The sequence below is a fragment of the Lepisma saccharinum genome, chromosome 6, assembly GCF_977018435.1.
Source record: "Lepisma saccharinum chromosome 6, izLepSacc3.1, whole genome shotgun sequence".
Lineage (NCBI taxonomy): Eukaryota > Metazoa > Arthropoda > Insecta > Zygentoma > Lepismatidae > Lepisma > Lepisma saccharinum.
Genome location: NC_139234.1, coordinates 93876854 through 93895019, shown reverse-complemented (window position 1 = coordinate 93895019; position 18166 = coordinate 93876854). Strand labels below are relative to the sequence as shown.

At 39.8% G+C, this 18166-nt stretch overlaps 1 protein-coding gene across 1 annotated transcript in view; it reads right to left on the bottom strand.

Moving 5' to 3' along the window:
* The window catches only part of LOC145988936 (putative cytochrome P450 301a1, mitochondrial), a 200214-nt gene that overhangs the window by 102317 nt on the left and 79731 nt on the right, over window positions 1-18166 (bottom strand). The window contains exon 4 of the mRNA XM_083124243.1: window positions 4125-4241. Within this exon, the coding sequence (XP_082980369.1) occupies window positions 4125-4241 (117 nt within the window). The remainder of the gene's footprint in view (window positions 1-4124; window positions 4242-18166) is intronic.

Genomic DNA, 18166 nt, shown 5'->3' with positions numbered 1-18166 from the left:
ACTTTGTAATACGTATATTCTTTTTGAAACACGCTGTATGTTACACTGGCAACATTGTTTCTGACTGCTGCTTGTCAGGAAACCTGTAGAGCATCAAATATAATTACTGGTAACATTTTGTGCGTGCATGCACGCTCGCTTGCGCACACGCGTGTGTGTAGTTGTGAGTAATTACATAAAATAGGGTCATTCCACATCATTTCAAACAACCCTTGTTGCATCATAATTTTTAAAACTAATTTAATAACTTATTTCTATATCCTTCAAGTGTTAAAAATCGACATTTCAGGGTTGCGTGTAGATCTGTCGGCCATTTTTGATTTGTCGCATGCGGTGATTTTACCTTTTTCAGACGTTTATGAAAATCGCTAAAACTTCTGTTGTTTAATTCCATATAAATATTCAAAATGCATTTTCTTCAGAAATAAAGGCTCTTTCATTTTGTTCATTACTATCTTTGATCCCAGACTAGTAGTTTCTATGCTACACTACAATAAATACACCCACATCATGTGCCTGGGTCCTCATTATGTTCGATAAACTCTCCAAAATTGAAGATTTTGAAAACAAATCTTGACTCTCTCTGACAGCAAATAGAGAACAGAGGAAAAATCTTAAATTTGCAACACAGTGAGGCCTCTTTCGAGTCAATATATTAAAATTTAGTGAACGTGTTTTTTTTTTCGAATAAGAAATATATTGAAGATTACATTTATCCAAAATCTACGCCTTTACAATACTTAATACAACAGATGTGGAATTGGGAAGGGAAGAAATTGCAAGATATAAGGTATATATAAATACATTTGAAACGCAGACTTTTTAAAATACATATTGCATATGACGCTATGTATTATAATAGATACATCTTGAACCAGCCGAATAGTTCAATCGTTCAAGGCAACAGAGAAGAGGGGAAAAGCAGGCTGCAGAAGGGGATTCCCCAGAGAAGAGGGGACACAGACAACATGTGCAAGAGGTGTACTATGATGACACGCACGTACACAAGTAGTATCCAAGGCTGTACGTAGAAATGAAATACATACGTACACGTGAGAGAATGACCAGCACGCACTGATATCGGCTCCAAATACTACGACGGAAGACGTAGTAGTACATAAAGCTCCGCTAGAGGCGCTCAGCGGGATGCTACCTGTCACGGCCCGATATCGCTGGTATACGTACGTACAAACAACGCGTCAGTGTACGCGACTAGCGATCTGCCTGTCAGTTACGCGTGTTGTTCATCCTGAGGCGTGTGGTGAAATTGAGCACATTGCTGAAGTGACCGTTAGGAAGTACGTAGTGCGTACCATCTGTGTTGTCTGTACGAGGTGGACACCTGTGTGGAGTGTTCAGTGCTGTAGTCGTGAACGGTACATCACAAGTTAATTTCGTGCGTATTCGTGTGCTCCTTTGTGAGCCTGACAATGGCGATATACACCACCATGCCGATATGCATCTCGTTTACGGTGAGACACACCAAAACAGCCATCAGGTAAGGCGTGTGTATCGCGAACGATTTCCAAATCGGCGCCTACCATCACATGTCCTGTTTCAACAGGTGGATGCTCGTTTACGTGAAACTGGATCTGTACGACGTAGGGTGTGGGATCGCGGCAGACCGCGCAGTGTGCGCAGTGTCCAATTTGAGGAGGAAGTGTTGGACAGGATACGCCAGGCACCAGCACCCGTGCCATTACCCATGTGCGACACACGCACCATACCAATGTGTTACGCGTGCTGCACGATGAGGGTATGCACCCATACAAAGTGCAGAGGGTGCAACACCTGCAGCCGACGTACTTTCCCCTACGCCTTGAATTTTTTCCAGTGGTATTTGCAACAAACCCTTGCAAACCCCAATTTTCCAAATGCAGTGTTGTGGACCGACGAGGCACTATTCACCAGAGAAGGTCGTCATTGCCTTGTAATCGAGGGGTCTCGGATTCGATACCCGATGGAGGCACAAGTGGTTCGGATCCCACTTTAAACTGTAAGTCCAGTCCCGATTAGCCTTACTGTGCATAAAGTGGACTTAAAACAGCAACTCAAGTAACTCACCAGAGAAGGCGTCTTCAATACCCATAATAGTCACGTGTGGGATGTGCAAAACCCGCATGCAATCATTGAGCGTCATTTTCAGCGACGGTTCGCAGTGAATGTGTGGTGTGGCATTGTCGGGGACAACCTGATAGGTCCGTACGTGTTGCCCAATACTTTGTCCGGTGGATTGGATTGGATTGATTTGTTGTTTTAAGTCCACTTTATGCACAGTAAGGCTAATCGGAACTGAACCTACAGTTTAAAGTGGGATCCGAACCACTATGTGCCTCCACCGGGAATCGAACCCGGAACCCCTTGATTACAAGGCGACGACGCTACCACTGCGCCATCGGGGAGGCCTCTTTGTCCGGTGGGAACTATTGTGTGTTCCTACGGGAAGTTCTACCTGAACTGTTGGAAAATGTACCCCTTGCAATTAGGCAAGATGTATGGTATCAACATGACGGTGCCCCTGTACATTTTGACCGCCGAGCCAGAGCTGTACTCAACAATACATACGGTGATAGATGGATTGGTAGGCGTGGACCTGTTCTGTGGCCACCTCCGTCAGCCGACCTCACAATGCTAGATTTCTTCTTGGGCAAAATAAAGAGGCTGGCGTACGAAACCCCGGTGGAAAGTGTGTAGGACCTCGTTGCTCGAGTTACCGTCGCTGCTGGGATGATCACTGATATGCCCAACGCATTTGAGCATACCAGAGCGTCCCTGCTACGCCGATGCCGTCTGTGTGTAGATGTGGCTGGCGGACATTTTCAACAACGTCTGTGATATGTATCGTCATTTCCACAGCCAATAAAGAATACTACTTGTGTACGTGTGTGTCATCATACACCTCTTGCACATGTTGTCTGTGTCCCCTCTTCTCTGGGGAATCCCCTTCTGCAGCCTTCTTTTCGGACACTTCCTGGCGAAATGTTCTTCATGTGCTGTGACCTCCGTCATTTCCCTTTGTACCCCATTCGATACCTGCGTTCCATGTCGGACATATTCCAGGGAATCCCTCACTTCTTGTGGGGAATCCCTGCCGCATTCATTTTCGACACGCGATTTGTGCATCATTCGCTAGCCCAGGTGTGTTTTCTTTGGGGATATCGTGCCGCATCTTCTTTATGAGTACTATTTGTCGGCATATGAAGGTGTGAAGTCCATTTTCACACGATTTCGGCATCCTCTAGCTCTGACACGGTGCGTCATTCGACAAAATTCCATTTACAAATTTCGTCTTCATTTCACTTGGTGATTCACCTCCTCCGCGTTGTAAACGGAATTTGCACCACCCTGTGTATTTTTTCTGGCAAAATCCGTGATGGTGAGTTGACAGCACCTGTATGATTTGAGATGAAATCACCCAGATGTAGCATAGAACAACAACTATAAATGAGAGAGTTTGATGAGAACAAGGCAGTAGAGAGGCAATGGCTAAACATCAAGCAGAGCATTCAAGCAGTAACATACACTAACCTTGAAAAACAAAGCAACGGAAGAGAAATGAGTGGTTTGATGAGGATACTAATAAGGTCAAAGGGGAACTCAATGAAACATAAAACAAATGCACTACAGAGAAACTACAAGGAGTATAATGAATTATTCTAAAGTTCACTATTGTCGGTTGAAGAACCGGCTTCTGAATTTTGGTGAGAGTATTTCAAAGAACATTTCAAAAGACCCTTAAGTAGAAATGATATAGAATGTAAGCAGTATTTTGGTCCCCAACAGTTTATTAATGAACAGTAGCAGAAATTGAGCAAATAATTAGAAACGTAAAGAATAATTAACGAAATTACGAAATGTAAAATTTCAACCAGCAGGAATATCAAATTTGGACCCAAAAATGTTTTTCATTGTATACTAAAGGTAGAATTATGCCCACCTTTCCCCATCTCTATGACGTGAAAAATTACCCTTAGATGCATGCAATTCTTCTCATACTCTACACTATTACACACATTATGCGTTTGTGTTCGTGTGTTTTGTACAAAGTTTCTATTTCCTGTGTAAAAACACTGTACACACAAAAAACACGTAAATACAAGATAAGTATATTAATTTAACCTTACCTTTCAAGAAAGTCCAATGTAACTTGCTCAATGGGTTTAATGTAAGACCTCACTATTTTTGGTTGAAGAACTGGCTTCTGAATTTTGGTCCTGAACGTTCGCCAAGGTTCCCCGTGTCTGAAACACATATGCAGGTCATACATAAGCACATTTAACTAAAGGTAATTTTTATTAAAATCAGTATAACCAAATACAGCTCTTCAATGCAGTGGTGGCGGAACGGGAGTGGTATACAAGTGTGTGCTCCTTCGGCAAGAGAGAAACAAGAGGAAAATATATGCGTTGATCGCCCATAAAAGATCTACTGTGCAAACAAGCATGTGCACCAGCTGTCGGGTAAAAAAATCACTTTCTGGGTTAAAATTTTCTTTCCGTGCCTTCAATAAACAGTATATTTGCTATATCACTTGTGAATCTATTCGCAATAATTTTTATTTCAGCCGCAGAGAGGGTGATAGGCAGGGACATTGAATTTTCGCGATGCACGAAATCGCGAAATGTGACAAAAAAGATGCAATTTTGAACATTCTGCACATAACTACACCCCCAATGATGAAATATGCATGAGTTTTATTCACGAAGTAATGCGAAATGTGTGCTTTTCCACGAAATGAACGCTTTTTCGCGAAATAACATTGAAATATAACCAAATTAAGTAGAAAACACGCAAAAACCGGCAATCGAGGTTGTGCGCGCAAACTGTCGATTTGTAACGAAACGTTTGCCTAAAGTTTCCTACCACTTGCAGCTGAAGAACGTTTTATCTTCGATCACATCAGGAAGACGCTGCAAATTAGGATTACCCATGCACATAATCTCAGTTCGAAAACTTCGCTGCATTCCTTTCTTCTCCGGAATATGCAATTTAGAAATGAAGTGATTTTGTGTTGATGTTTTCTTTTTTGTTGGACAGCTAAGTACTTGTGTATGTGTATAGTATATAAAAATGAAGTACTTTATCAATTTATAGCTCTTTTGTATGTTGTTTCCTCTCATGATGAAAAAGTGTGTGCCAATTTTTTTTTTTTTTCCCCACCGCTGGTATATACCGCTGATCTAACATTTTATTTACCGCTCTCCTCAGTTTTTATTTACCATAAATTTGTCTCCCTGGTGATAGGTAATGTCAAGGTACGTTAAAGCGACACCGAGAATTGCCCCGTAAGCTGGGATCCGTCCTTTGATGTTCGCTAGCAACTTCTGGGTCGTGCACGAGTTGAAACTCCCTTCTCTGCTGCCTGTTGGACTGCTGCGATACCTGTCGGAGTTTCTTGTACATTGCGAGTGGTCTGTCTCATCCTTCTATCTTCCTCGATAGTGTATCCTCAAGTTCCACCTCGAGGCTCAGTGCAGTCGAGCTAGGGTGCACAGTTATCATTCTTATCACAGGATCGCCTTTTTAAAAGTATTATCATAAATAGAGCCCGGAAGTTCAGGCATTTATTTTCGTTAAAATAGGCAGGCAAAAAGGCATTTATAATGTGGTAAATAGGCACTAAAAATGAAAAAAGGCAAAATAAACAGAAAAAAGGCACATTTAGAAGTCGCTTACTTTTATCTATAATTTCTGGCAAAATGTTAAAATCTAAATTGGGAAGGGCATTTCAATTTTCTCCGTCTTGATTGCACATAACTACAAGGTGCTTTTTAAGTTCTAAACATTCATTGATAGTCGTCTGTCAGAGAGAATGTTTTTCATAATAGAAAATGATCTTTCTACTTCGACAGAAGTTATTGGAGCATACATATAACAAGCTAATGTAGCTGGACTCATTTTGGTAACAGCATTTTCACCTTTTAGAATATCACAAATTGTTTTCAATTGTTTCAAGTCCTCATTTGCACTCACTACCCGTTAGCACCTTTCCGCAACAGCTCACCCCTTTTCTCCTGGCACTTCCATCATCTGCTGCATAGATTCCTCGAAGATTTTCATGGATGCTATAATTGTAATTGTCTCTGGCAATGCACCATAATGTGCAAAAGTAAACTTGAATAGCACAGGAATTTTTTCACTTCACGAATTGAAGCCGCTTGATTTTCTGGAAGAGCATCGATCACCTCACTGATTTTTTGAAGGTTGTTAGCATAATATATAGCTGCTGATATCCAGGTTCCCTATCTCATCAAGACTGGTTGCGGAGGTAAACTAAGCTCAATCACAACTTCCTGAAATTTTCGGGTTCGAGAGGGAGATTTCAGAAATATCTTCTTTGTGTTCGAAATCAACCTGTTCACTTCAGCAGTCAATCATGCACAAGAAATGTTAACCGAAAGGCAATATCCTGACTCAGCATGAAATACTTTTTTCTCACACTTTTCTCCTTCAGCAATGTTGAAACATGCGTGAGTTCAATATTACTTAAATAAGTCGAAAATTATTCACATAATAAACGGAAGAAAAATAAATGCCAACAACGTTTTTTGGGAGAAAAATAATTTATATACACATTTGTTTTTAAAAAAATGTCAAATTTCATTGAAAAAGGCAAAAAAGGCATTATAATTAAAAATAGGCAGTGGGGTCCCAAATAGGCAAAATAGGCAAAATGAAAAGGCTTCCAAAACATTCGAAACAACATAAGAAACGTATATCCGGAAAAATTTTATCAATATATGCAGTAGATAAAAAGAGGCATTTTGCCAAACTTCCGGGCTCTAATCATAAATATATTTTGAGGTTTCTCTGAAGAGTTTTACATATCGGTCACTCCCTAACGGACTGAACACTGTTAGATAGTGTGAAGTACAAAAACACTGAACTGCTGACCAACGTAAGAAAATAGTGACCGCGTGGAAAAAATGCTGAAAGAAGGGTAAAATTGGTAAGGGAAACGACGAAGTGATAGCAAGTGTTGCAAGCTACAAACAAAACTGTATAAACTATATTCTCAACCCCAGGTAGTGTTGCCCACGGGACGAGACGGGACAGGCTTTTAAAAATTCGAGACGAGACGAGACGAGATTGACCATGTGTCATAAGAAAAACGAATATTTTCGAGACGAGACAGCATTTTCACTAGACTCCACGAGACGAGGCAGGCCAAAGTCTCATCTCGTGGGCAACACTAACCCCAGGAGAATCTGTTGAAGAAGCACAGCAAATAATGAACGATGTACAATGGACTAAACAACACGTTATGGCTTATATGTAGTATTTACCTATCAGAACAACTGAGATATTAGGAAATATAAACTACCATTTGAAACTGCCGAGCCAACACAGAAAATGCTGAACGATACAAAAACCGCTAGAAAATATGATATAACACTTGTACGCAGTGGCGTAGATTAAGGGGGCCAGGGGAGCAGTTACCCCCCAATTTTTGCCACTTTTGTCCCCGCACTATGCTAAATTTTATCTACAAAGGGAAATATACTGTCTTTTTCCACCTAGTTTTGGCACCTTACCCCCCCAGTTTTGTGACCCAATTGCCGCCTCTGCGTACGATTCATATATTGTTAGATTGTAGCAAAATAACGAAGGAAAGTTTTCACTGGTTGTATTGGACTTTTGGATTGTTATTTTAAGTCAACTTATTGCACAGATAGGCTAATAGTGACTGGATCTACAATATAAAGTGGGATCCGAACCATTCCGTGCCTCCACAGGGTATCGAACCCTGTGACGCTTGATTACAAGTCGACGACGTTATGACTATGCCATTGGGGACTGGTTGGAATCTGCAGAACCAACACAGAAAATACTGGACGTTAGAAGTTGTAGAAAACACGATAAACCTCGCATATAAATAACTCATATTCTATCGAAATATCCAATGAATCAGAAAATGCACAGCCATCAATTGAACCAATAAAACAAATTCAGCATTCTATTCAGTATTTTCTCCACGTGACCTGTATTTTCTCATGGCGATCAACATTTCAAGGGTTTAGTATAGTCCCCATTGCGAATATCCTACTCTTGTTAAAACATCAAACCTAAAACCCACATTTGGCTCTTCCATTTTAACTAGCTGGTGCAGAAGAGATGAAACGCGAAGTCAATGAGAAATAACAAGGAACGGTGACACGTAGTGTGTCCACAAAGTCCTGTCCCTTGAACTTTGAATAGCTGAAAGTTGGTAACGAAATGTCGGAGATGGATACGACTTTAACACAGAAGAGCATGGTCCTTTGGCATGTTTTTGCGGTTGAAAGAAATACACCACATACCTGAAGAAACGCAGGAGGGGGAGGGGTATCATGCAAGGTGGAGAGAAAAAATTAACAAAATCATATTTTTGTCCCAAAACGTCTCTAAATTCCTGGTTTACGACAACTTTCTCTGAACTTTTAGTCTTTACGTACACAGAAATGTCGAAAGAGGCTAATTTGTTTTGGTTGCAATGTGTAGGGTGACAGAAAAATCAAATTTTATTACGTCAGCAGGAAACCTACTTTTTGCACATTTTCACGGCAGTTTGCAATTCTGCGAGCATCAAATTGCACGGCACGATGCATACTGGGTTTCTACACAACATGGGAAGAAAAAACTACTGACATTGACGAATACATATTTATTTTGAAAATTGTTGGAAATTAGTAACAAACAGTAAACTCGTTGCATGCGTGGCAACACTGATCTGAACATACTCCTCTAAAGCAAAGACTGGAAATGCCCACCCCTCTGTTCCAAGGCACATTGCAGACGACGCCGTAAGTTACGGAAGACTTTTTTCACAACTTGTGGGCTGATGTTGTTAATGGCATGCACAATGTTTGCCTGTAGATGTTCTAATGTTTGTGGATTGTCATGATAAACAACATCTTTTAAATGACCCCACAAAAATTAATCTAGTGGGGAGATGTCGGGGGAACGAGGGGGCCACAAGCACTTTCCAATCAATTTGTCACGAAACAATTCTCTCAAGAAAGGCATTGTTTCGCGTGATGTATGACTTGAGGCCCCATCTTGCTGAAACCATGCGTCTCTCTCATCCTCCTCTAACATCGGCACAAATTCTTGCACAATGTTCACATACACAGCACTATTCACAGTCTCCTTAAAGAAAAATCGTACAACAATGCGCCGCCGTGATATCGCACACCAGACACCTATTTTCATGGAATGAAGTGGCTCCTCATGTAAAACATGAGGGGTTTCAGTAGGCCACATCCTACAGTTCTGACTGTTAACATAACCCGATAGGTGAAACCATGCTTCATCGGAAAAATAAACTTTGTCAAGTTCCGTTTGAGACCTGAATATCTGAAGAAAATATCTAGCAAATCGTATTCCTTTGCCCATGTCCGGAAATTTAAGTTCATGTACAACACGAACACGATAAGCACGAAACTTTAACTTATGCAGTGCTCTATGTATGGTAGATAAACGCCGGAGTGATTTCTTAGGCGAACGAGCATACCGACGTTCCAAATCTTCCAAAAAATCAGCTGTAAAGGCACTATATCTTCCACTTCGTGGCTTGTCACACACGCTACCAGTTTCATCAAATTTGTTTTTAAGCCGCAATATTGTTTTCCTACGTGGTACACTCTTGCCAGGATACCGCAATGAAAATTGTTCCTGCACCTGTTCATGACTGTTTGTTCTCAAGAAGCATTTGAGGATAAAAACACGTTCTTGCAAGGTGTAACTCATTTCAAAAGATAAAGGAATAATAACTTTTAAATCAAATTAATAACAGCATTCACAGCAGCTAAAACAACGTCACTCACATACGACACAACCAACGAGCCAACAATACAACAAACAGACCAGCGCTGACCGGCTCGATCCAGTTACACAGCACGGCAGTGCTACCTTGATTGCTCACCAGAGAAGTCAGTGTTGCTAACCAACAAACAGTAAAAGTATCCGTCCATACCAGGTGTTACAATTTGCTCGATATCAGTACTTATTTCTTCCCATGTTGTGTATGTTATGCATCGTGCCGTGCAACTTGATGCTCGCAGCGTTGCAAACTGCCGTGAAAATGTGAAAAAGTAGGTTTTCCTGCTGATTTAATAAAATTTGATTTCTCTGTCATATTATTTAGTTATTATCTCTCTCTTTTTTCTCTCCAAGATTGTCCAGACCATTCTGGTGTCCAGAACAAGTCGTATTTATTGTTTTATGACATTTGTAAATTGATATTATATATTTTTAATATTAAGGGTGTATGTTATTTACATACATTTTCCATAAGATATTAACATCTGAGTTTAAATAGATAAAATTATAATTAATATTGCAGAATGATATGACACAAAGAATATGATCACACTAAATAGTCATAATAATTACATTAATGAAATTCAACGAACACACATTAAGTTACCGTTAGTTGGTTACTCAGTTCAATGATACATTTTCAATGAGATAAGTATTTCAATAAGATTCGAACATTATCTAACTTGAGTTTAAGTCTATTGGGAAAAAACTGGTATCCAGCAGCAATTTGGTCTAGGATATTTTATGCCAGTTTAGTGTGCCATCTATTGAAAAAGTATTGTGGTTCTGCGAGAGTTAAACTCCCGGGAGTTAAATATTTGTATTACTTTTGTAGCTACTTTGTTTAATTTATTGTTTTTATCCCAAGAAACTCCAAATTTTCAAACATGCTTGTTAGTTTAATTTATGCAAGTTTTAGTTAGTTTTATCTGGGCCGAATCCTTTAAATGTAAGACTGCTGGACTTCTCCAGGTAGACGTGGTGGTCGTGTTCTCCTCCCTCTAGCCGCCGCTTCCTGTCTTCCCGTAGACGCGGTGAAATTCCGACGTCGCGAAGCTCCCTCCGGTGCTTCCTCCTCTTCTGCTTGGCTTCCTTGTGTGATCGAGGGTGGTCCCCCGGGAGGGAACTGATTTCGCCGCCTGGATGATCATCTGAGTTCTTGTGGTGGGGGTGGCGGTCGTCTTTTTTGTTCTTCCGTGTATCGTTGTAACTCAGCCTGCGAGACCAGGTCGGCCAGTTCATTGAGCTTGTGTTTGTGCTGACCACGCAGCAATCGGAAGGTGTTCGTATCCGGTAAACCCCGTTTGGTCAGCACAATTCTCTCGTCGGACGTGGGGCAAAATTACACTCCGTGTTCCGGAGTGTCTACCTCATTCTTGCAAGTTGGACACCTGTCGGTTTCCCTTACCCCAAATCTCTTCACATGCGATACATATGGGACGTGTCCGGTGAGAAAGTGAACTAGGCCTCTTGATGCTAGGAAATTATTTTGTGTTATGTATTCTTGCGTATTTGGGATAAACTGATACAGAGTCCTTCCCCTATCTGACGTTTCCCACTCCCTCTGCCATTCCCGATTAACCCGATTCTTTAGTTCCAGGAAAGTGGGATAAAAGTTTCCCATTATTTCCATTATCTGCCTCGCATGCCCCTTTTTGAAGTGAAACGATAACGCTCTTATTTTGACTAGGTAGTCCACTGGTAAGACGCCCATTATGACGAATAACTCTTGAGTCGGTGTGGTTTTAAAGGCGCCGGTGAGTCTGAGCATTGCCTTCCTCTGCGAAGATCTTAGCGCTTGGGTGTATGTTTTTTTTCTTAAGAGATTTAGCCCATGCGGATGCACCGTATGTTATTATTGAGTTATACGTAGGTAAACGGACAACAGATACGTTCTGATTACTAGGGGGTGCAATTTATAATTGTTGGAAACTAATGTTGCCAATTTATTCATTATTGCCTCCCCCTTTGTGGTAATATTTTCTATGTGCTTCTTGAAAAACATCCCCTTCTCTAGGGTAACCCCTAGATGTTTGGCCTCCATTACTCTTTTAATTGGTGCACCATTAAATTTTATCTGGGGGTTCCGGTTTTTGCTGAGCTTTCCCTTTAGTATAATGTAGTTGGTTTTTGATGTTGATATTTTGAGTTTAGCATTTTCACACCACGTTGCTAGTTGTTTACTGCAATGGTTGTTTTTTTCTCGATTTCAATCCGTGAGTTCCCTGTTGCCACTATCAGCAGGTGATCCGCATAGGCTACAGATTTCACGTGCAGAATTGAGGATTCTCAAGCAAGGTTCAAGGTTGATGTTCCATAGCTGTGGGCCCAGCACGGAGCCCTATGGACATCCTTTTGTCATTATTTTCTATAAATTTCCTTCTGGTAGGTTGATAAATACTCTTCTGTTTGTGAAATAATTTTTCAGAAGTTTGTATATAGTTCCAGGCCAGTTAAGTTGCCTGAGAGTGTAGAAGAGGTGGGGCCACCATAGGTTATTGAATGCCTCAGATATGTCTGCAACGGTAGCAACAATGTATTTGTCATTAATATCTTCAACCGACACTAAAAAACTGTGAATTGCATCCTCGGTTGACCTCCCCTTCGTGAATCCGTATTGGTTGCCAGTATTGTTTCTTAGGGTTAGGAATTCTAAAAGCCGTTTTGTTATCAACTTTTCGAGAATTTTGCCCAAAACGCTTATCAGACATATCGGACGTTATGATTTGAGTGCGGTTTCATCTCAATACGTTTCTTTTTTTTATGATTATGACGTTAGCTTGTTTACATATTACAGGGAAACGTATTGTGACAAGACAAAGGTTGAAGAGAGACGTCAAAAGTTGAGTGATCTTTTGTGCGGCGATTTGCAATATTTCTGCAGGTATGTTGTCAGGTCCTGGTGATTTTCTTCTTTAAAGTGACTTTATTTCCATTAAGACTTCCCGCTCGGTGAAAGGCAGAATCGGCGTGGTGTTGTATTCCTCTAGGTTATTTGTTCTTATATTTTTATGGAATAAGTTATCCGTTTCCTCCGTGTCGTCCGGATGGAGTTTCTGCAGTAAAAATTTGGCTGTTTTTTCTAGGTTGCTCGTGAAAGTTCCGTCTTCCTTCTGTAGGGTTTAGAAGTTCCTTCCCAATTCTATTTTTCCTGCGGCTATTCTGTAGGGATGTCCCCATTTATCCTTCTCCAGTTTAAGATTTACGAAGTTAGTCCAATTATTAATTTTAAAATCGTTTAATTCCTGTTCGTATTTTATTTTAGCCTTGCTGTAGAGCTCTAAGTTTGTAAATGAGTTTATTCTTGTTTTTTGATATAGTTTCCTTGCTCTGCGCATTGTTCTGCTAAGTATGGTTAATTTTCTCGTCCAGGGTTTATTTTGTGGTTTGTTTTGTCTAGTTGGGGTAGCTCTATCTATAGCATGTTTTAATGTATTTGTAATTTTCGTCGCCCATTCTTCTATAGATTTAGATATGTCAGCCTGTGGGGGTAAGTCAATCGAATCATTCAACAGCTGCCAATTTGTCCTGTCCCAGTTATATATTTTTTTGTTTTGCGAGACGTGTGGTGACCTTCATATCATGGACCTTCCATTCTTCTATCCTGCCCGATAGTTCGCAGTTCGTGAGAGTGACATTTAGGTTGCTAGATGCCCCCGCTCTGCCTCTATATGTCGGAGGATTTCCAGGTAAATTCTCAACAAATAGGTTATCTCTCCGTGCCACCATGGGGATCAAGTATTCGCATCCATTGTCATGAATACTTGTTTTATAAGCATTGCAGGCATTGTTAATTTTATTCAAAAAAGTTTCAATATTTTCACTAAATTGAAAATAGCTATTTATTAAAATGAAAGAGTGAATTTCGCTTGAAATTTGAACACAGTTTATATGACTGTTGAGTGTTGTACTATTTTTGTTGGTATTATTTTTTTGTTTAATATTATGACTGCTGCAGCAGATCGTTTATTGTCCTGAATTGTTTTTGCGTAAGTTGGCACGAAAGGGATTTTGTTCTCGGAGCGCAAATAAGTCAATGTTGTGCAATTAACAAAATCCAAAATTTCATGTGTAGCTAATAGTGGCCGCGGTAGCTCAGTCGGTATGGAGTTCCGTGGAAGCCTTCAAAGAGAGCGGACGCGGAAACTAGTTGCTCCGTGAAGGTCAGTGAAAAGTTGCCTTCAGGAAACAACGAGCGGGAGTGCCGTGTTCTTGTGGATTGTGGCGTTTGGTGCAGTTGGCTGGCGAGTAAGTAGAATTGGAAAAGTACTTGAGAATAGTAAAAAGATTAATATCATTAGACAAAATACCATCCAGATACGTTTTCCGTTAGGGGCACCGAGGCCGTCGGCGCGAGAAATTCATGACTTTATACATGGACAATTTCAACTCCACGTAGATGAGATCTTGGGAATACAAATACCTACGCATTTTCGATGTGTTTTCGTAAAATGTACCAGAGAAGCAATAATGACGCGAATATTAGAGAAATGTGGTCCGGAAAGAAACTTTTGTTATGATAATGGTGAAACTGTAAAAGTGCTTTTGAGTGATGCGGGGAGGGAAAGAAAAGCGGTAAGAGTGTTTGACTTACCACTAGAATTAGATGATGACTGTGTGAAAGAAAAAAATGACGGAATTTGGGAAGGTGTAATGTATAGACAAAGAAACGTTGTCAGAAAACTTTAAATATCAATTTTACAACGGGGTGAGAATAGTGAAAATGGAACTAAAAAAACCGGTTCCGTCGTTCATTACAGTAAAATCTCATCAGTGCCATGTGATATACGACGGACAGTCGAGAACGTGCAGGGCGTGTGGAAAAGAAGGACACGATAGCTGGCAATGTGATAGTCGTCAGATAACAACGCTTCGTGTGAATAAAAACCGAGAGAGAAATTATAGTGATATAATAGTGGAAAAGGGGAGTTCCTCGAACGTGAACAATCAGTTCTAACCAGATAATAATCAAAGGTCTACAATAATCGGAAGGTCTACAAAAGGTGATAAAAGAACAAAAGAAAGATAAGGGGATAAAGAATGTGCCAAGTGACACCCGCCCGGTGGAAATGTTCCCAGCGGTAAATATGGCGACCACAAAGGAAAAACACAACCAGAAAATCTTATCGATGGACACAAAACAACCGGGAACTTCCCACCTAGACAAACAAGATGAAAAAGGAAGTGTAGAAATGCAGGATGCCCAGATGCAGGACGAAGGAAACTCAGTTGATCTTCCTCCCATCCCAGCGGCAAAGGACAACTACCCAAAAGAGGATAACAAGGGACCATCGAAAGACTGAGCTGGAAAGTGAATTTAATACAGAAGAAGAAAGTGACGAAAGTGCCACTTCAGTGTCAAAGTGGAAAAAGTCTCAGCAGATGGGTGCAAAAAAACGGACGAAGAATACTTCGAAAGGTAGCGAGAACACAGTAGCGAAGAGGAGATCAGTGAGAGAGGTAGGAGGTATGAATAGAGTAATGAACAGAAGAAGTAAACCCTAAAAAGGGAAATTTAATTTGATATTTCATTTGTTATTTGTATAATTTTTTTCAAAGTTATGAGGGACGATCGGAAAGTACTATTAACTGTGTGCTACATTATTAATTTATTAATTTTATATACCACTAGAATATGTGCTATTAATATTAATGGAATCTTTTCGCCTGTTTAATGTTAGAAGAATTTGTACGGGTACACTACATAGACGTATTGTTTTTTCAGGAAGTTTGTATGTGTGACTTTCCATCAATATGTGGTTACGAAGCCATAGTTAATACTGGTATCAATGGCCGTGGGACAGCAACACTTGTTAGGAACGGCCTAACCATTAATAATGTAAAAAAGTTAGTAGATGGGAGAGGCATTAGCTTTCAAAGTACCAACTAGACTTTTGTGAATATTTATGCCCCATCAGACAATCAAAATAGACAGTCACGTGAACAATTTTATAATCAGGACATTTTATATTTGCTATCGTTAAATGAATCTAAAATAATACTTGGGGGTGATTTTAATCCGGTATTAAATCCCAGCGATTGTTTAGGAGCTTATCAAAATAGTCCAGCCCTTGCAACATTAATTGAAGAATTGCATTTGAAAGATATGTGGTTACAGAAGAGACAGGATATAATATTTACATATTTTAATAATAGAAGCATTGCCAGCGCCCTTTACTGATCATATGGCAGTAAAAATGGCAATAAACCTGGAAGAAACAAAACTAGTCAGGGGTCCTTCAGATTGGAAGCTAAATATACAGTTATTAGAGTTTCCACATATCAATGAAATATTTACACAAAAATGGGTCGACTGGTGGGTTCGATATGTAAAACCAAAATTAGAAACTTTTTTCTGCTGGTATGGAAAAGAAAATGCAAAAGACAGAAACGGATTGATCAATTTTTATTACCAGTGTTTACACGAGGCATGTCAAGGGAGAGATGTCACCAAAAATTATCAAGCCATACAGCAGTATAAAGCCAAAATCTTAACACTCCAGAAGCAACAAATGGAAGGCATAACAATAAGAACCAATTCCAAGAATTTAATTCAAGATGAAAGAACATCGATGTATCACCATGTACAGATGCAAAAACAACAAAAAACACTCATGATCAACAATCTTGTGGATTCAGGTGGAGAATCGCATGTGAGTCAGCCAGGAATGATGCGGACATTTTATGACTATTATGGGGAGCTTTATCAGACCGGGGAGGGGGGAATCAGAAGCAAGAGAGACAATACTGAAATCGCTAAACAATGGTTTACAAGAAGAGGACAGACAACTTTTAGATACTGAAGTAACAATAGAAGAAGTATATGAAGCGTTACGAACATGCAACCTTAAAGGAGCACCAGGAAAATATGGTATTGGTTACAAGTTTTATTTGCAGTTTTTTGAGATTATGAAATATGAACTAATCAAAATCATACAAGATGGAAAAGTTTTACAAAATGAAGGCATCATCATATTGATACCGAAAAAATCACACGCCAAACAAGTAGACGACTACAGACCAATAACATTACTAAATTGTGACTATAAATTAATGGCAAAGATCTTAGCAAATAGGTTAAAGTTAATTTTACCACGGATACTCAGCGAGAAACAAACATGCATTGGCAAAAGACATAACATATTCAGTGCAGTTGGAGGGATTCGCGATCTGATATCCTATTATATGGTGCAGAAACTTGATGCATGTGTGCTTGCTTTTGATTTCAAAAAAGCGTTTGATTTAGTGTCGCATGACTACCTGTTTGAGGTGCTAAAGGCATATGGATTCAGTGATAAATTTATTCATATTTTGAAAGGTTTCTATCAACAGGCAACATCTCGGATAATGGTCAATGGATTCCTGTCGTCCCCAATAAATATAACAAGATCAATTCGGCAAGGATATCCACTAAGTATGCTCTTGTTTGCTTTAACCCTGGATCCTTTGCTGCAATATACCAGGAAAACTACTCCCGACGAGATGCACGCCTTTAAAGAAAACCAAGTGTTTGCTTTCGCAGATGATCTATCTGCTTGTATCACCACAAACGAGCAAATGCAAAAAATTATGACAGCGATACATATATACTGCCGTGCTAGTGGGGCCAAAATAAATATGGAAAAATCAAAGGCGCTACCCTTTGGCACATGGGCTCAAAAATATCCAGATATAGGGATACCATATCTACAGGAAATTAAAATATTAGGAATAATTTTTCACAAGGACAAGGAACAAATGTTAGAATCCAATTGGCAAAAGATAGCGAGAGACATTCGCATACAATGTTATCAGATGCGCAGCAGACAGTTGAACATGATACAACGGGTGTGTTTTTTGCAAACATATATGTTTAGTAAATTAAACTATACGGCCCAAGTGATCCCAATCAATCAAAAATATCTCAGAATAATGAATTCAGCAATTGGTTGGTTTATGTGGTATGCAAATCCCTATTCCTGGCAAGATCCTATACGCTCTATGGCAAATGAAACTAAAAGGAGGATTGGAGCTCACAAATAATGAGATCAAATGCAAATCCCTATTCCTGGCAAGATCCTATACGCTCTATGGCATTGAAGACTCCATTACATCATTATGGATACAGTTATGGACGGAGGAATTTCCACCCAAAAATACGCCAGATCTACGTAGATTGAAAAAAGTTTGATGCAAGAATTCAGTTATGTGGTGCTTCCGCCAAAAGGTGAAGATGTAAAACTCTCTCAATACTTATATACACTGTTTCACAAACAGTTGCAGATACCGACTCACCGCATTGAAAAAAAAATTCCCAATAACAGATGGCAAAATATTTGGAAAAATTTAAATAAGAAATTTCTGGATACATCAGTGTATAGTGTTT